Below are 26,953 nucleotides of genomic sequence, written 5' to 3'. Positions count from 1 at the left end.
CCAACACTTGGAAGCAACCAAGGTATCCTTTAGTAAGTAAATGAATAAATAAAGCATAGTACATCCAGACTATGTATGGAGTAGTATTTAGCACTAAAAAGAAAGGAGCCATCAAGTGATGAAAAGACATGGAGGAACTATACATGCATGTTACTAAGTGAAAGAAGCCAATCTGAAGGGCTAAATATTTTATTACTCCAACTATATGACATTCTGGAAAAGAAAAAGAGCGATGGAAACAGTAAAAAGATTAGCAGTTATCAGCAATTTGAAGTGGGGAGGGTAGGCAGGGAGACAAGGATGAATAGACAGGGCACAGAAGATTTTTAGGGCAATGAAAATACTGTTTGATACAATAATGATGGATACAGGATATATATTTGTCCAAATCCAAGAGTGAATCTATATAGTTTGTAATTACAGACTTTGGGTAATAGTACTGTGTCAATGCAGGTTCGTTACTTGTAACACATGCACCACTCTGGTGGGCGGTGTTGATAAAGGGGTAGGGGATGCATGTGTGGTGGGAGTCAGTATATGGGACTGTACCTTCCTTTCAATTTTGCTGTGACTCTAAAACTGCTTTAAAAAATTAAAGTGAAAAAAAAAAAATCAGTACTGCCAGCCCCATTACAAACTGTGTCCATCAAGGAGAGGGACAGCTTTAGTAATGGTGGATCCTCAGAAGCTTAACAGTTAGGCTGACTTGGCAGAGTGAATGTGGGCCAATTTTTAGCCAGGTGTTTTCTCATGAGAAAGACAGGAACAAGGCATATTTCCCCTCATACTTCTGTGGGCTGATGGAGGGAGGTACAAAGGGATAAGTTCCATTCTCTTCAACCAGCAAGAATGCCAACAGTGCAGCCTAACAGAATTTTCTGAAAACATCTCACAGAAAATGCATATTAACATTTACTACATCACATCTTCATAACTGTTAGGCACCTAAAGTCTCGCTTTTAAAAAATTACATTTTAAAAGTTACTTAAAACTTTTTTTTTTTTTTTTAAATTTTGGCTGCGCTGGGTCTTTGCTGCTGCACACGGGCTAACATGCCTGTGGCATGTGAAGCCTTAGTTCAAGCAGGGACTGAACCTGTGTCCCCTGCACTGGAGGGTGGATTCTTAACCTCTGGGCCACTAAGGAAGTCCCTACTTTGGTTATTTTGTTAAAAATAATAAATTTTTATCCACGGACACCTACTTGTTCTCTATAGCTACATTTTTGCTATTGTTGATTTTAAGATTCCACTGATATGTAAAGCACTTCAGCAAAACTTTAAATGCTGCTCTATGATACTGCTACTCTCTCTGATACTTTGCGGGAAGGGGGCAGAACTGTACCTGCAGTGAGAAGCAAATGCAGTCGCAGTAGGAATTTAGGGTGAAGTCTAGACTTGTCAGTATCAGGGCATGGAACAAATGCAATGTAATTTGGCTAGCACTTTGCATGCCAAGGGAGAGCCTGAAGTCGCTGAAAATACACTTTTAATGTATTACCTGGAGCACAAGACACTCATCATTGGTTTCTCCAGCCCATCCAAATTACAAGAGGAGTCATTGCTTCAACTTCTGACCTTCTTCAGAAGGCAGGCACATTTCTGATCTCGTATAGGATTATTGTATGATACCAAATAATATGAAATCACTTGGCCATTTATGGAGAAAAGATGACTAGTTTTGCCTACTTTCTCTACTTGGCCATGTTCTATTTTATCAACTGAAGATTATTTGTCTCATGTGACCAACTTTGGTAAAAACCCACAGTCATAAAGAAAAATGAAACTTTTTCAAGGGTTCAGTTCAGTTCAGTTCAGTTCAGTCGCTCAGTCGTGTCCGACTCTTTGCGACCCCATGAATCGCAGCGCACCAGCCCTCTGTGTCTATCATCAACTCCCGGAGTTCACCCAGACTCAAGGAATCTAAATAGCAGATTTAGTTTTCAGTGCTGAATAATACCTTTCAGCAAAATCTGAATTTGCTTTCTAGAATATTCACTTTAGAGGCAAAGGCAAAAACAGAAAAAGGAAGAAGAAAAGGGAATAAGAACATCATCATACAACAAATAAATAAAACAAAACAGAAAACAAACAAAATTTTCCATACAGACAGAAAACTTTTCCAAGACTGTCTTCAGTGCCCCAATGCTGCTACTAAATGAAGAGCCAGTGTCCCAGAATATTTATTTTCAATTCATCTTCTCAATTCTTTTTTCAGGTCAAGAAAACTATTACTCCTGATAAAATGTCTCATCTTTCTCTGTCCAGTAGACTACCTGGTCCCTTTGCAAGCTGTCTGCCCTCCTCTGAAATGCTCTGGTTTTCTGTATCTCTTCTGAGAGAAATCCCTAGAATAAAACGCAAATGCTATGTTGACTACCTTGGGTAGAAAGCAGAATAAACCAAAGGGATGAGAAGTATCTGAAAGTCTGTTTGAAGTATCTCTTAAAACCAAGCTCAGCCTTGGATGCTCTCAACCTTATATCCAGTCGTTTCCTCACTCCACACACACACTTGTGGTGGTTAACAGCTATCATGACATCAGTTTCCTCAACATTCTCTCAAAGCATGACCACGAGGTCAGGGCTTGTTAGCAATAGTAACAATAATGTAGAATTGTAGGTAGTATTCAGAACACTACCTTCTATGAGCTCATTCAATAATTTTAGCAGAATACAGACTTTATGCAGGACTGACATTCAGCTGCTGTTTTTTAAGACAAAAGACCTGTTTTCTTAGCTTTATGTTTGTGTACAGCGTAATGATACTGAAAAAGTAAAAACACTGTCTGACTCCAAGAATATTCTGCTGGACACAAAGATGATGTCTCAACAAAAAGTGTAAGGCAAAGGTACCCGCAACTCAGAGTAATTCTGTAATCCTACCAATGGCTTTTGTGACACAATAAACCACAAGACTAAGTTTATGCTGCTAGAATTCCAGCATGGAGCTCCCTCTTTAAAACACGTATAATTTCAGGGTATTTCAAAACATCATTTTTAAAAGATCTAAAAAAGAGAAAAATTTTTTAGTTCTTTATCTTTCTTTCTGTGTATGTGGTAGTCACTCAGTTGAGTCCGACTCTTTGCAACCCTATGGACTGCAGCCCGCCAGGCTCCTCTGTCCATGGATTTCCCAGGCAAGAATAGTGGAATGGGTTGTCATTTCCTTTTCCGGGGATCTTCCCGACCCAGGGATCGAACCTGGGTCTCCTGCATTGCAGGTGGATGCTTTACCATCTGAGCCACCAGGGAAGACCTCTTTCTACCTATCTTCGAAAAATTCCCATTAGGATGTGCTCTCATACTACTATGCATGCCAAACATCAGTTCCTTATTATCCATTTTCCTGATATTCATCACATTTATTTTCCTTCATAAAATGGGTACAAGCTTATCTTAGGGTAGCATGAATATTTTTAGGTAGATGGCACACAAGAGAAATGCTTGTTTCCTCTCTCCCTCTTCCTCTTATTTACACTAGACCTTTGCAGGCATCTTCTACTTTGGCTTCAATTTTTGACATTCAGAGAATGTGACAGCACACTTAACTAATACTTTCTAACTGTGGTGTTGGAGAAGACTCTTAGAGTCCCTTGGACTGCAAGGAGATCAAACCAGTCCATCCTAAAGGAAATCAATCCTGAATATTCATTGGAAGCACTGACGCTGAAGCTGAAGCTCCAATACTTTGGGCACCTGACACAAAGAGCCGACTCACTGGAAAAGACCCTGATGCTGGGAAAGATTGAAGGCAGGAGGGGAAGGGGACGACAGAGGATGAGATGGTTGGATGGCATCACCAACTCAATGGACATGAATTTCAGTAAGCTCCGGGAGATGGTGAAAGACAAGGAACCCTGGTGTGCTGCAGTCCATGGGGTCGCAAAGAGTTGGACATGACTGAGTGACTGAACAACAACAAATCAGTAATTTCTGACCACGGTGATTGGTAATCTATGACGCTAGCAGCACTGGGTCAGTTCTCTGTGAAGTAACTATGATGCAAAGTAATGATGCAAAAAAGTTAATACATAATGTATAATAAAATCATTAATTTATATGTAAAAAAAAAAGGAAAAAAAAAAAACTTGGTGCTGGGCTGATAAACCGGGGGGCAGGGGGAGGCACTATGGAAAATGATGGTGGTCACAGGGAACTACCTGCCAGAAATAATGTTGTCCTCTTACTATGGCACATTCAGTGGAGTCATCCCCATTTAAAGAAAATGTAGGTGGGTGAACAAAAAAAGGTAGATTAAGATTTTGGTGGCTACTGTCCTGAAGTCTCTGGATCTAAACTTCTTGCTGTTCACTGTTCAGTTGCTAAGTCATGTCCAACTCTTTGTGACCCCATGAACTGCAGCATACCCGGCTTTTCTGTCCTTCATTATTTCCCTGAGCTTGCTCAAACTGATGTCCATTGAGTCAGTGATGCCATCCAACCATCTCATCCTCTGTCACACCCTTCTCTTCTTGCCCTCGATCTTTCCCAGCATCGGGGTCTTTTCCAGTGAGTCAGTTCTTTGCATCAGGTGGCCAAAGTACTGGAGTTTCACATTCAACATCAGTCCTTCCTTAAATATTCAGGGTTGATTTCCTTTAGGATTGACTGGTTTGATCTCCTTGCTGTCCAAGAGACTCTCAAGAGTCTTCTTCAGCACCACAGTTTGAAAGCATCAATTCTTTGGAGATTAGCCTTCTTTATGGTTCAACTCTCACATCCATACATGACTACTGGAAAAACCATAGCTTTGACTATATGGACCTTTGTCAGCAAAGTGATGTCTCTGCTCTTTAATAGACTGTCTAGCTTTCTCATAGCTATTCTTCCAAGGAGCAAGCATCTTGGTAAATCTAATTGAAATGGCTCCCTTTTAGGTAACTTTCTGTACTCACTACTGCGCTGCCATTCACCACCTTCAAATATGAGAGATGGGATTTGAGGAGGGAATCATTTGAAGGTATGTACACTTATTTTTAGTTTTTGGAGGGGATAAAGGGGTAGAGAGCAGAAAATGGAGCAGAAAAAGCCACCAATATAGGAAAACATATAGAGTGTAATTATTTATTAAAGAGGGCTCAAAAATAGAAAGGATAAAAAAGGCCATGCTATCAGCGGTTCACCCAGGGGAATACTGTTATAAAATATTCACAATTATTTGGGTAGGTAGTCTGATGTTTTCAAAATAACAACTTTCAAAAGTGCATAGTGCCTCAGAAACCCGGAAAGTCCCTCTGAGATGCTCTACTAGGAAAAGAAATGATTGCCCCGTCACCTTTTATTCCTCCCACCATTGTTAGACAATAGCTGCCAAGCTGCTGACTTCCTTGTCCTGTTATTCAAAAGTAACACATTTGATTGGTCAGTTTACTGGCGTTTATGAATAATTACTCAACGTTCTAGGCTTTCTGTCCTGGGAACATCAGCTCCCGGCACCGCCGCATGGCTCCTGGACACACTCATGTGAGCAGCCAGTGCCTTACGAGAACACCCAGAGCAAGAGACGGATGGTTTGGTGCCTAGTCATTCCACACACTCAAGTGTCTTTCATTTTTTAAAAAGTGAGATACTGCATTTTCCAATATTAAAAGAAGTGAAATACTAACCCTTCTGATATTAAATAATAAGGGCAGCAAAACATTATCTTTAGTCTTTGCATATTCCTCTCTTTAAATTTAAATTAAATTTCTCATGTGATAAGGAGAAATACCTATAATTCTTATGGTTGCTTTAGTGTTTTTCCCCAAGAATTCCTTTCCTTCTCTGGAAGGATGTATTCAGTAATATCAATATTTCACCTATTATAATGCTAGAATTAAAATACACTGCATTCTATATACCACAAAATATAGCATTTATCCTTTTTTTAAAAAAAATATTTATTTATTTATTTGGCTACACCAAATTCTGGTGTAGCCAAATAAATTAAAAAAAATATATAATTCCCTGATCAGGGGCAGAACCCCAGGCCTCCTGCACTGGGCATGCAGAGTCTTAGCCACTGGACCACCAGGGAAGTCCCTTTTCTTCTTTTCCTCCACTCTCCAAATTTCCTGGCTATAATATTTCCTTAGATTTGGATCTTTCAAAATTCTTTCCATTTATGAGACACTAACCCAAAGCTTTGGGTTACATTGCTTTGCCAACAAAGGTCCGTCTAGTCAAGGCTATGGTTTTCCCAGTAGTCATGTATGGATGTAAGAGTTGGACTGTGAAGAAGGCTGAGCGCCAAAGAATTGATGCTTTTGAATGGTGGTGTTGGAGAAGACTCTTGAGAGTCCCTTGGACTGCAAGGAGATCCAACCAGTTCTGAAGGAGATCAGCCCTGGGATTTCTTTGGAAGGAATGATGCTAAACCTGAAACTCCAGTACTTTGGCCACCTCATGCGAAGAGCTGACTCACTGGAAAAGACTCTGATGCTGTGAGGGATTGGGGGCAGAAGGAGAAGGGGACAACCAAGGATGAGATAGCTGGATGGCATCACGGACTCGATGGACGTGAGTCTGAGTGAACTCCGGGAGATGGTGATGGACAGGGAGGCCTGGCGTGCTGCGATTCATGGGGTCGCAAAGAGTCGGACACGACTGAGCAACTGAACCCAAAGCTAAGCATACCTTGCCGATATTGCTTTCTCTCTGTCTCTGTCACTCCTTTTTGGGGGGTAAGGGGAGAAGCAAATGATTCAAAACTTTGTAAAGAAATTCTATATACATGATGATAATTTACCACCAAAATATTTTAAAATCCATCATCCTCTTGTACTCAAGGAACAATACACCATTTATCAGATTAGCAAATCAGAACCTAGAGAGATCTGTGATCTGCTTCAAGTAGCACAGTTAGCTGTCAGGTAAGGCCCAGACAGCTCCTGTCCTTAGCCTGTGACTTCACTGCAACAGAGGAAAATTTGTTTGATGGTCATCATTCAGTTAGTCATTTTCACTTGAGACAGTTGCTCAATGGACATTATTAAACACTGGATGTTCCCTGGGTTGAAATCATAATGGTTCTCAGCCAATTGAAACAGAACAAAAAAAGAAAAAAATAAAAATTAAAAATATGTCTACTATTTCCCAAGGTATTTATTCAGCCAACACTAACTGAATGCCTACTATGTGCCAAGATTTCTGCTGAATGTGGAAACCAAAAGATAATGAGCATCCTCCTTGACATTTAGGAATGTGCCAAGTAATTATTGTAGAAAAGATTTTATACTGCAATGTGATCAGTGATACAAGAGAAAAAAGTATCAACTTCCATGGAAACATGAAAGAAAAACACTCTCAAAGGAGAAATTTTCATGAGTTTCCAACGTAAGTTTGAGCTTAAATGGTGAGGAGACTTTCTCCAGGCTAAGGTGGGAGGGGGTAGGGAAAGGTGAAGACATTTTGCAATGCTAGACACTCTGAACGCTCAGTTATGCACAGGTTGAGGGAATACATGAATCAAAGGATGAACTGACTCTAGACAGTGGTGTGCTGGTAAATCAGCTCTCTGGGGGAAAACAAAACCCTGATGATGCAACAAATTGCCAATTTATGTGGTGGAAATACTCCCACTGTGGCCAATTTCATACTACCAACATGACATCACTGATCACAGAGTTAGGAGGTGTGCACCCAGCTCTTGCAACTGGTTTGAGTCAACTCCAGCTCACTGTTAACTGCAGAGTACTCTGGAAGGATTTGTGGAGTGAATAAGCATATAAATAAAAGAAACAACAGATAACATGATTCCAGGGCTAGAACCAATATGGTCAAAGGCACAGAAATCTGAGAATTCATCGCCCTCTCAATGAACAAGAAGCTCTGGGACGTGTAGCAGGACAGCATGAATGCAGAGTTGGGCTGGATTCAGAACGCCAGGCTCTGAGGTCTGACTTTACTTAAAAGGTAGCAAGGCATCATCACAAGCTCTTGAAGGAGCACTATAACTAGATTTATAGTTTAGATGCACCTTTGGCCATAATCCCATAAGACCACTTTTCCTTGCCTCGAAGTATGAACACAAATATGAATGGCTAAATCTTTACAAGCAATCCTAATGACGTCTGGAGTCAACCAACAAAGGTAAACCCATTTTGAAGCACAGTATACGTGTGAAGTCAAGTGTAAAGAAATAAAGGAGAAAATGGACTAGATGGTGTGTGACTGGCTCAAGTCACTCTGCATACAAAGAAAGTACTTTCAAAGACCACCAGGACACTCAACCCTCTTCTGCATTATAGCTCTTTTCGTTTCAGAAATTTGGGCTTGTACATATACATTGCCTCAGATTGATGGTTTTACTTTTTGAAACAAGCAGGTGCTTTTCCAAACCAGAAACCTTCCTCAGGAGAACATCTTACCTAGAGATATTGTCAGGTGAGCAGGCAGAGATGCTGGTCTCCATGCTGTCAGAGCTGTCTAGGCTCAGAGTATCAAAGGCCTGGTCCTTGTAGCTGTGATCTGGGTAGTGGAAACTGTTTAAGTAGACATTCGACTCAGACGCTGTGCGGTTGTAAAATTCAGAAGACTTCTGCCTTTGTCCTTCACTCATCTGTTGGTGATTATATCCTAAGGAGAGAGCCATAAATATGTTCGTATGCCTCATTTTTTCAGTCTTAGATCTTCTAAGACTCTCAAACCAGCAACCCAAAACATCTGCCTATGAAACTGGGGCCTTGGTCTAATTTGTTTTGAAGCCAAGAAGATCAAAGAAACGGCATCATGCTCAGGGCAAGCATGAGTTTCAAAGAAGTGGACTTGTGAGTGATTTTTTTTTTTTTATTGTCAGCAGTTCACTTGACACTTTCCTATGCCATTTCTACATCTCAGCACAACGGAGAATAATACATCAGCACACACAGAAACCCACACACAAAACCAAAACAGAAACATAATTCAAACCCCAAATCCTCTAACAATAGCTGAGTTTAAGCAAAGCACGATGACTTCTTATGACAAGTGACACGAGGCTCTTAGGGTGGTCACTTCTTCAGTTGTATTCCAGTTTCAAAGGTACTTGATCTGGTCATAAAACAGCAAGTAGATAATCTAGGTGTAGGATCTGAGAAACTTGTATCTTACTCGTATCACTAACATTTTTACTTTGGTGAATGTTCCAACTGCACATTTTTCTCATTCTTTTTTTTTTTTTTTCTTTCTCAAATCCCCGTGTCTGCCAATTACTCATTTAAAACACTCAGAATCAACAATTCTTCCAATAGTTGTGATCAGCCTAATTAGGATATTTTTAGCTCTCTTCCTTCTTCTGCCTTAACCACCAGCCTTCAGCTAGTTGGTGATAAGTGTATGGAAAAGTAGGGATCATATCCACAGGAGCAAAAGTGCCTCTATTAAGAGGGGCTTTCCTTACCCTGGTACCTGGTTAGTTGGCACACCAGGCCACAGGCGTTACTTTGTGTTATTCTATGGCTTTCTTCTGGTAGCTGATTTTGGGTATCACAAATCAAATTATCTTTATTTTAATTCTCTGTTTACCATGTACTCAAGAATCAGGAGTCATAGTGATAAACGAAGCCCTCAATTCATTAAAATATGTTCTTTAGCCAGTACAATAGCTCACAATCACTTTCTCCCAGATCAAATGTACTGCCACACCTGTTAAGACTATATATTTGGACCATCTGGATTTTCCCTGTTTTCTTGTACCCTACCTACCTTTCTATGAGGTTTTTAATTAGTAATGAAATGACCAAAAAAACAAGCCAGAGGGCAAAAGAAGGCAAGTGATTCCAAACCGCTTCCTCAGCTGTTGATTAAACATTTTCATTTAAAAACAGATGCCATATCTGTGATGCTTCAACAAAACATTATAGACCAAAACTAAATCTGTAAAATGATTTGAATTCCATGAGGGGTTTGCATGCCACTAGTATTTAGAGCAGTTTTAGATATCGAAGTTAAAATATGTTAGTTTAGGTTAAGGCATTTCTGGGAAAGTAAGTTTCCTTAATGTAAGAGATAATCATAAGTTATAAATACACACACATATGTAAAAACTACATATCACTTTGCTAAGGAAAGATGCAAAACATAAAAGCACACCATGAGGCTTTAGAGAGAACAGCATCAGCTGTAATGATTAATGCATAAAGCATTACAAAAACCAGCGCATTCATAAACGCGGAGCTTGTGCCTGTTTTTTTCAATCTTAAACATGGCAAAATAATTCACTGCACAAATATTTACCTTTGACACTTGAACTTTTGGAATTACTAACTGCTCCTTTTAAATTGTTTCCAATTATTCATTATGGAAAAGGGAGGGACAAAAAATACCAGAGATTATTTGAAAAGGTCACACATGTATCTTGCTTTACACTTTCAAAAAAGCCTTGTTGGCAAAGAGAACTTCATGCTGGCACCAATAACATGGAAGACATTTCCTTGTTTTAGTATGAAAACCAAATCCCTAAAGGACAACCCTGTCATTTAAAACACAAGAATCGTCTCCTTGGTGATGACATGGGTCACAACCTCCCTTCCCTTCAGTTTTTTCATGATAAGGAAAGCTACTTCCTGTAATGCAATTATGTAAGTATGTCCTGCTCCTTAGATAGTCCAGGATTTTTTTCCTAATTGTATCACAGAATAAAAATGAACTTACCACCTTCAGGGGAGGTAGACGGTAAACTAAAATGACTCCAAAATTTTCGAATGTGGGCACAAGGGGCTGCCATGTTACAGTGTTAGGACTGCAGATGTAAATTCCCTAGGTCACCTCACCATGTGTTTTATCTATTTCTTTGCTCTGTGTCTCAGAGAACCTTCTATCATTCTGATGATAGGATAAAACTCTGAATTTTCAACTTAAATGAAAAAGGCTGCTGCTAACAAGGAGCTTCCATGGCAGGATTTTAGTTTCCTGTGGATCCAATATGAATGGGAACATCCACCTTATGCAGCCCCTCCTTTCCCCTCAGCCAGCAACACTTTACTGATCACGACAAACTCACCTGTCACCTGGCTTAGCCTCCTCCCTCCTGAGCAATTCCAAAAAAACAAGTGATCCCTGAAATTACAAATAAGGGTACAGACCTCCCCTTTGTGATCCTGGAACGGCACCAGCGTGATTCCTAGGAGCTGGTTTTGGGATCCAGGCTCTGGCCTGGCCATTTAAAGGTATAGATACTTTCAACAGAAGGACACCATCGGGGCTCAGGAGACGGAGGAGGGTCCCCTGGAAGGAGGCCCAAGGACGACTGCTGGTACAATGAAGTAGCACCAGAAGAGGTGTGAGCCGGATTAAGCCTCCACTCAAGTGTAGGTTATCAGGGAGGGGGCCATATATGTCCTGTTCAGCACAGAATCCCATTTGTTTAGTACTCAGATGTCACAATATAAAAGGTCACTGAGTGAATTCATAAATTTCAAATATACTAGTGACTAAATAAGGAAGTGGAATGCATCTACTATTTCAGGTGGGGCAAAGTAAGTGGATTGGGGAAACATGAGACTTTCCTAAATCCCTGAGACAGCTTGGTTTCTGTTTTTCTTTTTAAATTATGTGGCAAGAATAATATTCAGCAGTGGGACAATCTCTAAAGAGTAAAATGGGCCTTGTAAATACTCTAAATCCTTCTTGACTGGACAGGAACGGCTGTCTGAATTGGGTATTTTACAAAGTTTATAAAGTAAGACCTGGTAATATCTGAGGCTGGTCGCTAAGCATAGCACATACATGGAACCCAAATCAACTCAACATTCTTCATTGTCCCAGAAGAGCCAATAGGTTGGATGTGCAAGGCCCATTTATTATTATTATTTTAAAAATACCATTCTCTATGAATTCTGGCTAATCGTACCTGAAAAGTCCTTTGTGAGTTAACCACAGTGGGATATATAATCTCGCTAATGTTTTCTAAATGTGTCTTATATACCTTAAAATGGTTATCTGGGCCTTAATACAGAAAACGCAATGACCTAAATTTGTAACCTGGATTTAGGAGGATAAAATTAATCAGTATTTCTGACAATTTCTCACCTGCTGAGAAATTCATTCTTCCTAACCATAGTCCGCAGCCGGAAGATGAAGGTGCAGGACAAGTCAGGAATGAGGAGAAGAATGATAGAGAAAGGGAAAAAGATACAAGATCAGAAAGGATGACAAGGGGACAGGAAAAACACACCCTTCCAACATGCAGTCATTGACAGTGTTAGTAACAGTACCAGCTTGACAAGGGAAGATAGTCATATTTTTAGATTAAATTTGAGTTTATAGAGAAGAATTCAAGAAGTTAACAAAACAAAAACAAGCTTCTGATACATGCACAGTCAAAAAATGATTTGTTACAGGAAAAAAAAAAAGGAGAAATCATCACACATGTTCAACTAGAAAACAGGGAGAATAAAAACAAGATTATATCTATAAAATAATTCTTTACTCCAAGAAGATGCTAACAAATAGCTTTTTAAAGTTAAGGTTTGTAATATGCCATTCGACGATATGAAGCACAGTTCATCCAACTTTATAACAAATCAGTTCTGCAATGCCCTGCATTACTATCACCTAGCCACATAGGAATCATTTGTTCTAGCCAGTCATTTAGACAGTTCCTCACTCTATACTGGGTTCAGTCCCTGGGTTGGAAAGATCCCCTGGAGAAGGGAAAGGCTACCCACTCCAGTATTCTGGCCTGGAGAATTCCATGGATTGTATAGCCCATGGGGTCGCAAAGAGACACAACTGAGTGACTTTCCCTTTCACTCTATACTAGGTTTTAAGGCTTAAATGGAATATTAGGATCCTCCTAAATCCTTCCATCCTCTCACATAGCCTGCTTTATCTATACCTGGCCTCTATAAAGGAGAAACAGCATATCTTATACTTAGCCTATACACAGTACAAGCCCACTCTTTGCTTTATCTAGATCCTGAGTCTTATGAAGCAACACTTCCGAACCACTCATGTTTCCTGCATGATCTGACCTTGCAATAAAAAACCGAGACAAAGAGGGTCATGCAGCTGCCTGTGAATGAACAGCAGCTGCACACAGCATTGTGTTTTTAGCAAATGTGCAACAATTTCCCTCTATTGTGTAAAAGAAATAATCATTAGACTAAAAATCCACCATTGTACAGTGTTAAATCTGATCATTTCTTAAAGATGACATGACAATGATCTTTCACTACTTGCTGGAAACAAAAACACCACACAGGGAGGTTGTCATACCTTTCTTGGACTTTCCTGCATTGAACAGAAGAAAAAGGACAAAGATTTCATTCATTCTAAAGCTTACAAAGGGATGGTTCACAAGTTGTACAAAAGCCAATAACCATTTCAACTGTAAGAGTTGAGTTCCTGGGCTCTTTGCTTTAAACTCTGCTCTCAGAGATCTTTGTTTGCACGACTCACACTGTCAGATCTATCACAAGAGTGCTTATGGAAGGAAGGCTTATACTCACACCATTGTCCTTGATGCATCCATTATGAATAAGCAGCAAAAAAACAGTTCATTTAAGTTAATGGTATAAGTCGTGAAAATGATAAGGTCTATTTCATTTGAGTTAATGAAAAATGTGCAAGGTCCAATTTTTTCAAAACCATGGACTTTTTACTTGGTTATTTTACTTTGCTATTTTAATGGCACCAACAATTGATGGTGAAACAATTCTAAATGAAATTATGATTCATCCTTCCTGGTCCTTGTGGGCCACCTGTATGGGTTTAGTAGAAAATCCTGCCAATTTTTATGGTCCGTTGTAGCTCTAAAAACTGCAGTCCCTACCCACTTCTCCTCTGGGTGAGGGAGCCAAAGGCGGCAGGCTGGCCTCATAAGATATATCACAATCTCTTACATCAACACACACATGATGCTTCTCTATTTCTTCGGGAAATGTCTCATCGTCACCACATGAAACTGTTTAAGAGGAACACCAGGTGGAATACCACTCAGTCTGCAGTCTGAGGCTGCAGACTTCTGGGATGCACAAAAGACCTACCAGTGAAGAACAGGAGCACAAAAGACAGGTCAAAGACAACAGATTTGGCAGACGGTACCTAATGTGACCTAAGGGAATTGGCTCAGCTTTTTCTCCATGAACCTAACATGGGGGATCCCATTATTTGAGGGGAACACAGATGAGAAAAACAGAGATCAAACACCCCTTCAGTTTCACCATATTCTCACAAGAATCCTCTTAAACGATATTGTTTACAGCCCTTCATTTTTACAAATCTATTTGGTATACAGGTCTAGCTTTTCTTACTCTATTTTAAGGAAAAAACTTTCAACATAAAGTATGTGTTGTGGCCAATCTGAACTTTGATGTCTTCAGCCCGTGGGAAAAATATTCAAAAAGAAGTCTATAAATATCACAGAAAAAAGTTTCGACAGAAAATAGACTTGACCCACAAGTGAACAGTAATAAGTGAGAGCCAAATATACTCATTTATGTTTAATTATTTATAAACTATGGGGTACTTTTAGTTTAAGAAATTATGATAAAAGAGAAGTTAAGTCAAATGTATTTTATTAAAATAAATAAAACCTCTCATACTATAAACCACTTTTATGAATACCATAGCTTCTGTTAACTCTTAAATCACACTGGTAATGATATGAAATCCTCTTTCAAGAATACATATATGTATGTACATCTCACTTAGCCACACACACATACACATTATGTATACATGCATATATATATACCAGTATATAAACATATTTCTGATGGTAATAGTGATTATTCTCTGGTGACATTAGCAAAGATGCCCAGCAGTCAGAACTGCATCCTGGCCACCTTAGAGGGAATAGCTTCAAAATGAAAGCATTGATAGGAAAGACGTCCATCATCCTGTCAGCATCCTGGGCACACCTCCAACACTGCATTTTCCACATTTGATTGAAATTATCAGTTACGTTTCTGTCTTCCTCATGAGGCTAGGTATTTCAAGGGCAAGGATCATGTCATTTATTTGCATTTTTGCTACCTGGCACCATACCTGCTCAAAAGTCAAGGCCAATATAAGTTGACCTAAAGCCCCATTTTAACACAATAAATCTAATCTTCTCTACAAGGAGCTCACCTCTGGAATTGCCTTAGAGTATTTTCTTCCAGCCACACACAGACTGCTTGAGAATCCCATTAGAAATGCAATGTATTATTTCAAAGAAATAGAGCATGCTGAGAATCCAAGTCTATCTGAAACCTAACAACCACATAAAAGTTCAACCCACATTAGAAGGCCTAAAGGAAAGTCTGCGCTGGGCCACTAATTCTGTGTGTTAGCTCAGTGAATCTTTAGCTCAATGAGTCATTCCTGCAGTGGAAGAGTGGCTCAGCCACGACCCAGGAGAGCGACTTAGCTAAGTGGGTGGTAATCTGTCAGACTCTCAGGGGTATTTTTTTTCTTTCTTTCAATCAGATAAGAAGGTAAGTAATTCTCTAGGGGCCTTTCTGAATGGAAAATTCCACTGTATTTATAAAAAGTGCAATGGGAATATACCAGCCACGTGTGCATATAGGAAAACTTATCTCAGTACAACAATAAGCTTTATATATACATTCTCCCTCTAAGGAGACACATAAAGAGTAGAGCTGACTGAATCACTTTGCTGTAGAGTAGAAATTAATACAACACTGTAAACTATATATATCTCAATACAATTCCAAAAATAAAAATTAAAAAGTGGCATTTAGGACTTTGGTTGATCCCCTGTCTAATGACCCCCAATTCTGTTCTGATTCCCTCTCCTTGAGAAATTCTAATCCTTGACAAAGGGCATGACCCAGACTCACAAGACACCTACCTCTGAGCATCCTCCGAGATTCTGAGTCTTTGGTCATGGTTGCTAGCGAGTGGGGGAGCACGCTGCCACAGCTGTTGCTCTGTCCCAGGGGCAGGTGGCCCTGTGAGAACCAGGAGGAAACAATTCAGGCAAGCTGCAAGCCCAATGGTCCTTTCGGACACAGCCACATCGCTGTTTGCCTAACTCCTAATTAAGCGCAGAAGGCAGGTCTTTGCAACCAATGTATTGATGCTAAATGGTACAGACCAGTTGCTGTCACTCCCCCAGAGCTTCGCAGCAGCCTCAGCATCACAGCCATTCCTCCACAGGGAGCAGTTGCAGAAGTGAAGACAGATGGGGAAAACACTGTCTAGAACCACCTTCGAGAAAAACTCAAAAGTCCTTCATGCGCCAGGGGCAGAGAGCAGAGGCAGGGCAAGGACGCATGCATGTCATGCACAAGGACAGAGGAGATCACACACTCTTCAGGGGCACCAGCTTGCATCTGCTCCTGGTGATCAAGTGGGCTAAAAACCGGAGAATCCTACTAACTGTCCCGGCGGTTTTAGCACCCTTTAAAGTAACAAAATCTTAGTGTAAAACATTCTGGGAACACCAGTTTATAAAATAGATAAAAAGAAATAAAGTTATTCTGATTAAGGGCAAGAGAAGAACTCCAACTTCTGTCCCACTCAGAGCCTCCTTCTCTCTTGCCCTTGCCTTCATCCGACTCTTCAGGCAAGTTAGCAGAACAGGAGCAAGGGCAACTCAGGCATCAGACCACATGGGTTGACATTCTAGCTTCAATGCCAACCAGCTGAGGACACATGGGCCACTCACCTAGCTTCTTTCCAATTCAGTTTTCCATGTGTACGATGGAGATACTAATTAGTATTAATACCTCTACTGCAGGGTGTTGAGTTTTACAGTGAAACGATACACCTAAAAGGCGTAGCCCAGTGTCAGGTTCCAAGAAATGATCCAATAAATACTGGTTGCTAATACTCCTAGAATCCAGAGCCTACATCCTCCAATTTCCAGATCTAGGATGCAGCCTGGGAGTGTGTCATGGAAGTGAATGCCGCTCACCACTTGTGTGGTGGTGGCAGAACACACCCTGGACCAGGTGCCTTGGTCCCAGAGCATACAATTCCAAACGTCCTCTGAACAAGATAGAAAGTGCAATTCAGTTATGTCTGCCCAACAAGCAAACTTAACGATCTATTATTGAGCATTTTCTTTAAGGCCTTTGCATGTCAGTCAACGTAAGGACAGAAAGGCTCACTGACGGTGAGGCTCGCGACTCTCCCCATGTCCTACCTTTGGGGCGGTGCTTCTCCCCATAGTAGCGCTGCTGAAATGTGGGGATATGGAAGGTGAGGTTTTCTTTCGAGGCAAAGTGTCACTCAGATAGAGGCCTTCCTGGTGCTGTTTTTTCCTTTCTTCCAGGCTTCTAAAATGCTTTAGATGCAAATGTAAAGCAGAATAGCAAAACTTGACTAATTGAAACAGATCACTAAAGAAATTAAGAAGTATGCATTTATAAGAAGCTTTGGAATTTTAACACAGACTAGAAAAAAATTATTCAACTTCTACTCATGTTCGCCAAGAGACTTGGGCTAACATTTGGTAAGATACACAGACATGAGAAGAATTTATTACTGAAAAATTCAGAAAAATCCACCTGTCACTTTGACGGTAGTGCCAGCTGCCTTGGGGGCCTCAAGACAACTTACAAGTTACCATGATGGTTGCCATGTGGATGGAGGAACAGTCAGTGGACAAAGCATAAGTAGTTTCCCCCTTTGTCTGGACAGTTCTGTGTGATGGCACAGATCCCAGAGTGAGGAGAGTAAGAAATGGGAGAAGGAAGAAGATGAAGAGAAAGCATAAACAGGGAAGTTGGTTTAAAGATGGAATCATGTTTTAATCACATAAACATACTTCAAATCCACATGATGTTTCCATATAATGCATCCTTCTAGACTGAAAAAAAGATGTTGGCCAAGGAGCCTCCATAGCAGTCCCTCACATTTAAAAATCCTCCTGTTGACCATTTCACTTTTTTTTTTTTTTTCAGATTCCTAAGGCAACATTTTACCAGCTTGAAACTTACCCACATTTTTCTTGGCCTTCCCCAAAACGTCTTCGATAGGAAAGTTATTTTCTATTTAGAGGTTCTTTAGGTTGGATCATTTTAATACTAAACTCGGGCTTTTGAAATATCTAAAAATTAGTGCAACTCTGAGATATCAAATTTGCTATCAATCTTCCAACATGCCAATCATGAAGAATATCTGCACTTTAACTTAACAATTATCTATTTATACTAGACATTTATTAACCTAAAAGTAGTGAGGCGATATGGACCTTTAACCAAAGATAATAGATAGGAAAGGTAGAGTTAAGAAAGGTAAGAGAAAGGCATAATGAACCAGAGCTCACCTACTTTGGGAGGTCTATTGACTGACACCTTAGGATCTTCTGGGGCCAAATTCATGTAAGGATTTGATTATAGTTTAAAGTGTCAAATCAAAATTTTTTGGTGGTTTAGTCGCTAAGTCATGTTCAACTCTTGAGACCCCATGGACTAGCCCACCAGGCTCCTCTGTCCATGGGATTCTCCAGGCAAGAATACTGGAGTGGGTTGCCATTTCCTTCTCCAGGGGATCTTCCTGACTGAGGGATCAAACCTGGGTCTCAGGCATTGCAGGCAGATTCTTTACCAACTGAGCCACTAGGGCAGTCCATGAGTATTCATAAAATGTCCTAAAAAGAGGGCAACATGTTTGGAATAAGAAATTATTTATTTTAAAATATGTAATAAAAAACTGTTGTTCCATGGACCAAATGCACTGCTTGTGATATGACTCTGGACAAGCTGCTTACCAACACTGAGTCTCAGTTCCCGACATATCAATACAGAGATGGTGCATATTTCATGGGATTGTTAGAAGGAAGAAATGAGACATTTGTAAATGCTAAGGACGTTTTGAATCACAGCAGAGGAATGGTGTCTACTATTATGGTTTCAATAATGTGTAAGGAAAATATTTTGTGTTGACATAGCAACTTTGTATACCATGGATTTTATGGAAATAATTATTATGATTTTGAAAAATACCTGAAGTTGCAATATTTTGATTGAATGGGAACTGAAGCATGAGGATGTGAAACTAGCTCCAACATATCAAAAGCCAGGAGAGGACAATCAAGGTCTCAAGCTCTCTAACAATCCCCACACTCTTAAGTGAAGTTGCTCAGTCGTGTCTGACTCTTTACGACCCGTGGACTGTAGCCTACCAGGCTTCTCTGTCCGTGGGATTCTCCAGGCAAGAATACTGGAATGGGTTGCCATTTCCTTCTCCAGGGGATCTTCCCAACCCAGGGATCGAACCCAGGACTCCCACACTGGAGGCAGACGCTTTAACCTCTGAGCCACCAGGAAAGCTAAATGTTCTTTTTAAAAAAGGAGTATGCACCTTATCTTTTTAAAAAATATCTTTGGAAAAACTGAAGAAAAGATATCACATCAGTAAGTCTGGTGTCAAGGTAAAATTTCCAAACTCTAAATGCCAGTTCCTAATTACCTGCTGGTCCTGCTGCTGTTGCCTTCTGTGTTTCTTAGCTGGTAGAGGAGGAGGTGTGTCATTTAAAGGAAAAGAATCGACAGAGGTAGCCACGACTTCAGGCCAAGGGGCTGATGAAGGTTGAGTGACAGGATGAGAAGAAAGAATGGAAGGAAACATAAATCCAGAACAGACAGACGATCTTTGCTTTAAAGGAGAAAAAAAAAAGTATTTATGTGTCCATATGAAATGAAAGAATAAGACAAAGAAATGAAATCGATAATCTCGTTGTTCTGTTTTCTTATATGTTACTCAAGGAGTCATAAATGATGGGGAGTGTCTTTAAATTTAGCCTTGTGTTCAAATCCCACACTTGGATCAGTAGGAGGTATTTTAATTTACTATCATTTGTCTCTCCCCAGATGTTTTAAAGCAGAAGAAAATGAAAAAAGAAATCCGTACTGTAAAACAAAATTGAATACAAAATCAAACTGGAAAGGTGCTTCAAACCAACAATTTTAGAAAGTCTCTTTGGTTTCTAAGAAAACTAGGCTGGGCTAAAACACTAAGTAGAGTTTATTCTTCTGAACTTCCTTCTCCTAGTACTCTATACTCTGTACCATATTTCATGGTTTCAAGTATTATTATTAGCAGAGCATTACTTCCCAAATTGGTCTGTTTTTCAAACTCAGCATCACTCCAGCCCTCTGGTCAACCAGACATGTCTTTGTCTCACACAGCATTGTTTTCTGTTAACCATGGGTTAATTTTTGACATGAGGAAAGCAGTGACTGAATGAAATGGCATGCCAACACACCTCTTTACTTTGTGGCTGGCTCATCAGCACAGCGGTGGTAGGCCCAGTGGCAGCAGCATCAGCATCAGCAGGGAACTGAGTGGAAGGGGGGAGATTCGTGGAACTGCCACATGACTCATTAATTTCATTTACAATGATATAGCCCTAAAAGGAGGAATTGATACATTACACATGAGGAAAGCAAGAGCTGAAGCATGCGAGAGTATTAATGCTCCAGTACAATGGAGTTAGCTCAGAGCATCACAGCCAGATATCTGTGGTATTATCAAATGTTTTATTAAGGCAATCATCAGTTATTAAAATGGATGTATGGTGCTTAATCTTGAAACACTGTATTTCCAACATTAAAAGTAAATTTTCAGATAAAATCAAAATGACTTATTATAAATAACCCAGTATCTTTGATTTAAAAATATCCATCCATATCAGCATTCATTCTGTTGACTGAATAAGGTTGTCACTACACAGCATTTAAAATAATCACACACAAAAATACATCTGAGACATAAGATCGACAATGCAACCACTCTCTGATTGAAGAGACTTTTCCATAAATCTTTAAGATTTTCTCTTTTTCTTCTGTTGCCTGACAAACTAGAGGATGAATAAATATAGACTAAGGACTACTGACTTTTGCACTAAGACATTTACAAAGCAGTAGTTTATTTGTAATGGAATCTAGCTTTTAGGCATCTCAACAAAATGAAAATAAAAAGGACACTATTCTCCTGTGAGCCTTCCCTAGCAAGAGAAATGTACATGCTCGCCCACACACACACATACACACACACACACACTCTTAAGGCAAAGTTGCAGCTCAAGAGTGTTTCAGTTTAAGGCAACTTCCCTCTAAAGCAGTGAATTTTCAGTTACTTTTAAATTCAATGATTTGGTTGTGGCTTCAGCTTAGAGAAAGTACCCATGAATCAAAATCCTTGAGAATTAAAATTTCTGAATTTATATTTGAGGAAAAGGCCCTTGTAAATTACCATGGAAAGCAATTTACAGACCATTCATATTTTCACTAGATGAATAAAACAGTATGAAAAAAGAATAAAGGGTATAAATTAGCATCTCTCTTTTAAAAGTAAATTGTGTTAAATTTAATATTTGAGTTCTACTTGTCCATCAATCTTTTCAGACAGTGGCTCCAGGAAAGGTAAGATATTGTTATGCTGGTGAAGCAAAAATCCCAGATGGGAAAATAAGGTTTGCACTGAGAGTTCATAATTCTGACAAAGTAGAGAAAATCAGAGTTGACTGTTCATAAATTGAAGATATCAAAATGCTGCTGAATTTAGTTCTGCACTTCAGAAAGGGACAATAGATAGTATGTAGTTTTATAATTTAAATTGAAGAAAGGAAGTTGAAAATTGGGTTGTCAAATTTATTTTATCTTTGATAATGAGAATGAAGAGTAGCAACTTGAGTTATTCTTTTGCTAAGTTGTAGAATCTTTCAAAACCAAAATTTGATTCCTATATGATTCATATAACCTATTATGACTGTAAAAACGTAATAAGTGTAATAACCTAATTAATTGCTTAAAAATGTATGTCATTTTTCAAAAGTGGGACTTATTTAAAAGAGTTGGATATAAATTCATCATTCTTTAAAAAAAAAGAGAGAATGAGAGAGTTGGGGGGAGAAAGAAAGACGAGAGAAAGAAAATTGAAACCTCTTCTGAGCCAAGTCTGCAGGCATGAGAGAACACATAGCCACGCAACAAACCTGAGACCTGCAGACACACAAATACAGTCAAAACCCCAGTGGGCTTTCAACAACAGGAGGGCTGCAGAGAAAAAGAGGAACTCCTTAATAGAAAGCTAAAGACCTGATTCTTCTAAGAGGTAAAGAGACCTTCAGTTCAGTTCAGTCGCTCAGTCGTGTCTGACTCTTTGCGACCCCATAAATCGCAGCATGCCAGGCCTCCCTGTTCATCACCAACTCCCGGAGTTCACTCAGACTCACGTTCATCGAGTCAGTGATGCCATCCAGCCATCTCATCCTCGGTTGTCCTCTTCTTCTCCTGCCCCCAATCCCTCCCAGCATCAGAGTCTTTTCCAATGACTCAACTCTTTGCATGAGGTGGCCGAAGTACTGGAGTTTCAGCTTTAGCATCATTGCTTCCAAAGAAATGCCAGGGCTGAACTCCTTCAGAATGGACTGGTTGGATCTCCTTGCAGTCCAAGGGACTCTCAAGTCTTCTCCAATACCACAGTTCAAAAGCATCAATTCTTCGGCACTCAGCCTTCTTCACAGTCCAGCTCTCACATCCATACATGACCACAGGAAAAACCATAGCCTTGACTAGAAGGACCTTTGTTGGCAAAGTAATGTCTCTGCTTTTGAATATGCTATCTAGGTTGGTCATAACTTTTTTTCCAAGGAGTAACCGTCTTTTAATTTTATGGATGCAGTCACCATCTACAGCGATTTTGGAGCCCCCCAAAATAAAGTCTGACACTGTTTCCACTGTTTCCCCATCTATTTCCCAGTAGACCCTATTTAATGCATTTGGGAGCCACAAGCCCTTCAAACTCACATCCAGAGTCAAACTGCACACCTTTCTACTTAAACCTATTCTTTCCCCAGTCTTCTCCATCTCAGTAACAGCTACTCACCATCCACCTCATTATTCAAACTGGAATTTTTAACAGCAGCATTCCTGACAATGCCCTTAATGTACTTCACTCCCACATCCAATCTATCAGCAAGAACTGTCAACTCTACCTCCAAAGCATTTCTGCATCTAGCTGGTTCTGTCCATCTTTATTTGTTCAAATTCAAGTCACTAGCACCTCCAACTTATACTATAATCACTGCCACACTGGTTTTCCAGCAACTCTTCTTTATAATCCAGTAGAGCAGCTCAGGATGATCTTTAACAAATGGATCTCAAATAACATCACCTCCCTGCTTAAAATCACTCAGTGGCTTCCCATCCACATAAAATAAACCATATTTCTTTAACATGACTCACAAGAGCCAGCCCCTGCCCACCTCACTGACATAATCTTATTCCTCTACACTCCATTCACAAGCATCCTTTATGCAGTGAATCTGCCAGCCTGTGTTCTAAATAATGGAGAGAAACTCCATAACGGAATGGTCTAATAAAGCTTTTGTGGAAACAGTTCACAAAATGCTTCCAAAGTACGTATCAGTCACACCTGTTATGTGATGAGCATTTACTTCACACACACACACACATATATATATACACACAAACACACACACACACACACACAGAAAATATTTTCTATGAAGGAATTCCTAACTTTACTGCTTTTTTAAAGCAGTTTATAAAGTGGCTTTTGCTATTATGAAAAATTTTATGCATAAACAAGCTTTTTATTTAGCTTTTTGAAAAAAAAAGATCAAGAAAACTATTTCTTTCTGGTCAGGGTTCTAATTTTCCAAATTAGAGTTAAAATATTTTTACCATTATAGCAGTGTAGCTCTATAAAAAGATATTTGGGAAAGGGCGGTGACAGGGTCTTGGGAAAGATGAACGTTTGGGATAAAGAGGGTGTACAGCTTAATGTAAACAGGATTTTTCCAATTTAGGGCAAAATAACCCAGACAACACTGGGAGAAAAGGGCAGAGATGTTTGGGGGCTTTTCACATTCCAGAAGAGGTAGGAAAAAGAGAAGAAAGTAGGAAAGATGAGAAACTGAGAAAGGAAAATGCAAGAGGAAAGAAGAGCTATTAAGACTAGTTTGGCTTTGGATCCTAAATGTTTGAATCCCCAAAGTAACGCATATCACTATTAAGCAAAGTGTACCCACACACACACACACACAGCATCTGCACCAGACATAAAGATAATCCCTGAAATTCTCAAAGCATAAATCAGGAAAGGCAGGAAAACCTCAAAGCACTGAGTGCTTTCACAAGTCACTTCAGTTCCTGGTTCCCAGTCAGCTAATCCCAGAAAACGGAGGCACATCTCCTGAGTTCTAAGGTGATAACGAGTGGACATGTAAAATCACAGCTTACCTCTTTCAGAGTATTGGGGGTGACAGGAAACCCTTTCCCCCCAGACAGGCTGGAGTATTTCTTTTCCAAATTACAAAGATTTTCCTTTTCCTGAAGGAACACAAAATCTATTAAGCTGAGTCAACTTTGTATTTTCCTGATGACTAACAATGCCACTCTTTCATGGGACTTATGGACTCTTCACATAACTTCACATAACTTTTGTGAAATGTTTCAACTGCAGCCTTTTGTCTGTTTTTTAAAATTTTATTTGTTGGTTGTTTACTATTTTTGAGTTTTGGAGTTTCTAATATATTCTGTATACAAGTTTTTTTGTCATTTACTCTTTAAGAAATCTTTGTTTACTCTGAGGCCATGAAGGTATACTTGCCCACCTGTATTTTCTAGAAACTTTATCTTGCTAATTTTTATGTTTAGGCCTATAATCTGTCTCAAATTAATTTATATGCATGACATGAGGATAAACAGTATTGAGATTCATTGTTTTCCATGTTTGCCCAGTTGATCCAGCTGGACTTTCCTTTCCCTCTGGATTGTCTTGAAACCTTTGTCAAAAATCAATAGACAGTATATGTGAGTTTATTTCTGGACTCTGTTCGGTTCCTCTGATCTATATGTCTATTTATATGTCAGCACCACACCCTCTTAAATGCTATAGCTTTACAGTAAAACTTGAAGTCAAATAGTATAAATCCTCCAACTTTGTTCTTGTTTAAAGTTATCTTGACCATGCTATGCCCTTTACATTTACATGTACATTCGATTCCCATTATCTGCAGTGATTACCTTCTATAATGTTGCCACGAACACTGAAGTAGTGAATAGTGACCCACTGTTCCAAAGGGAAATATAAGGTTGGGCTGCTGTGGGCATCTGGTCACAATATTTTCATCAACTGATCACTACATAACTGTCATAACGTGTGTTTCCATTTAAAGACCTCTTATTTAATAGACAATGTTGATTATTAACATTAAACTCATAGCCAACAGCACTATAGTTCCTGCCTGAAAGCTGTTTATCTAACAGATGTATTTTCACCATGAGGCACATCACAACCGTCCTGCCCTTAGAACACCAGCCAACACTTGAGCACTTGTGAGGCATTTTAAACAGCAAAATCACCAACGAAAAGCACAAAAACATGAAAACATGGCACCAAATGGTCTACAAAAAGGACATTTGTTTATAGCACGAGAGCAAAACAAGAAGGCAGAGCACTGTCTTGTCCAATCTCAGCTAAGAATATGAATGTCCATTGGGTGACTCAAAATTTTCACTGTTCTGTGCTCATCTGTCCATCAATGACTGCATGACAAGTATTGATTTTAGGGTTACAAAGGTTAGTGATTAGGTAGAGTCACAAATATGGACCCCATGAATAATGAAGATCAACTGCAAATTTTAGCGTCACTGGAATTTTTATTGGGGTTGAGGTGTAGCTATAGGTCAATTTGGGAAAACAGAAATCTTAAGACATAGTTTTTACAACAGAATTATATATTTTAATGAGGAGATCTTATATCTACTTTGTGCTTATCCATTAAAAATCGATCACTAAAAGATTTTTTTCTTTTTTTGCTAAAATTTCAGCAACTACTTAAATATTATATGTTGCACAATCTAATTTAAGCTGTGCCTTTGAATCTTGCGCACAAAAGGTGGTGGGGAGCCTAATAGCACCAGAGTTCACCCCCAGAGTAGAGGATAGTGTTGGAAAGTCCAACTTCAACTGGCAATGTCCAGGCGCTGAAGAAGCAGGAGGGGAACTGATAGGGATTCATGTGGGCTGCAGAGGCACTGTCAGTGAACTCATGATTGCATGTGAAGGGCCAATTTTCTCTTTTCAACCTGAAAATGGCTAAGCTGTAAAGATGGGAATGAGTGCTCCAACTCCATTTCTTCTAGATGGGACCATGGTGCAGCATTGTCTTTAATCCATCATTTGAGATTTGTTTTCTCCTGCACTCCACTCTGAGTCCATCTGATATTTTCATGATCCCAAGTGTCCCATTTCTAAGTGGCCTGCATGCAAGGCCCAGTCCTGAGACTAGCCCCATCAACTTTAATTTTTTGTGTCTTATCCCTGAAATTTAGAGTTTATGTCAGAAAATTAGGCTGCAGTTTGGACAAAAGAAACCCTTTACATGGAGAATGTTAGAAGCTGGGTGGATGGGGACACAGTCCCTGTGATGAGGATGACCTTGCCACACCCACATGGGGCATTCACCCCACCGATTAAGCCAAAATCCAATGTGGCATTTGCCAAGAAGACCCATATGCAAATAATTAGAGTTCAAAACACCAGAGCAACTGAGCCAAAATGTCTGAGAGCAGTAAAAAGAGCAGAATACGTTTAACCTATTTGATGAAAAATAAGATTTTTTTTACGAAGAAAATCAGAAAACATACAGATTACCCATAGTTTGGATTCTCACACTGTGGAAAAAACATGAAGAAAATGTCTTTGCTTATTTCTGAATTACAGTTAATCATTCAGAGCATCAGTTTATTAATGTGGAAGATTAAATAAAGATGTATATAGAAAAGCCTTCCTTACATTATAATTCATTCATTAAAAGGCAGTTAGTTTGATGGAAGCTACTTTCCCTGAACTGGAACCTGTGTTTTGCTCTCACCAGTACTGAAAGGAAATACTTACTCTCTGTAGCATCATTATTAAATTATTCTTTTCTTTCACAAAATGATCTTGTTCTCTTTGAGCCTGCTGGACAATGTGATTAGCTTGCTTTTTCAATGCAGAAATTTTTTCCTGGAGGGAAAAAAATCAACCATAGAAAGATGTACATTAGACACCTAAGGGTTTG

General features: G+C 39.5%; 1 protein-coding gene across 6 annotated transcripts in view; it reads right to left on the bottom strand.

Annotated features, from left to right (window-relative positions):
* Positions 1 to 26,953, bottom strand: part of PHLDB2 (pleckstrin homology like domain family B member 2) — a 236,876-nt gene that overhangs the window by 12,070 nt on the left and 197,853 nt on the right. For 4 of the 6 annotated variants that reach the window (XM_005674905.3, XM_005674906.3, XM_018065014.1 and 1 more), the window contains 6 exons: positions 26,788 to 26,898; positions 24,126 to 24,215; positions 20,123 to 20,266; positions 17,057 to 17,197; positions 15,758 to 15,857; positions 8,349 to 8,556 (listed from right to left, as the gene is read on the bottom strand). In XM_005674905.3, the coding sequence (XP_005674962.2) occupies positions 8,349 to 8,556; positions 15,758 to 15,857; positions 17,057 to 17,197; positions 20,123 to 20,266; positions 24,126 to 24,215; positions 26,788 to 26,898 (794 nt within the window). The remainder of the gene's footprint in view (positions 1 to 8,348; positions 8,557 to 15,757; positions 15,858 to 17,056; positions 17,198 to 20,122; positions 20,267 to 24,125; positions 24,216 to 26,787; positions 26,899 to 26,953) is intronic. The other 2 variants (XM_005674907.3, XM_013962498.2) reach the window with 2 other exon arrangements.

Source organism: Capra hircus, chromosome 1 (genome assembly GCF_001704415.2).
Source record: "Capra hircus breed San Clemente chromosome 1, ASM170441v1, whole genome shotgun sequence".
Lineage (NCBI taxonomy): Eukaryota > Metazoa > Chordata > Mammalia > Artiodactyla > Bovidae > Capra > Capra hircus.
The sequence above is the reverse complement of the archived record's forward strand: the minus strand, read 5'-3'. Positions and strand labels throughout refer to the sequence as shown.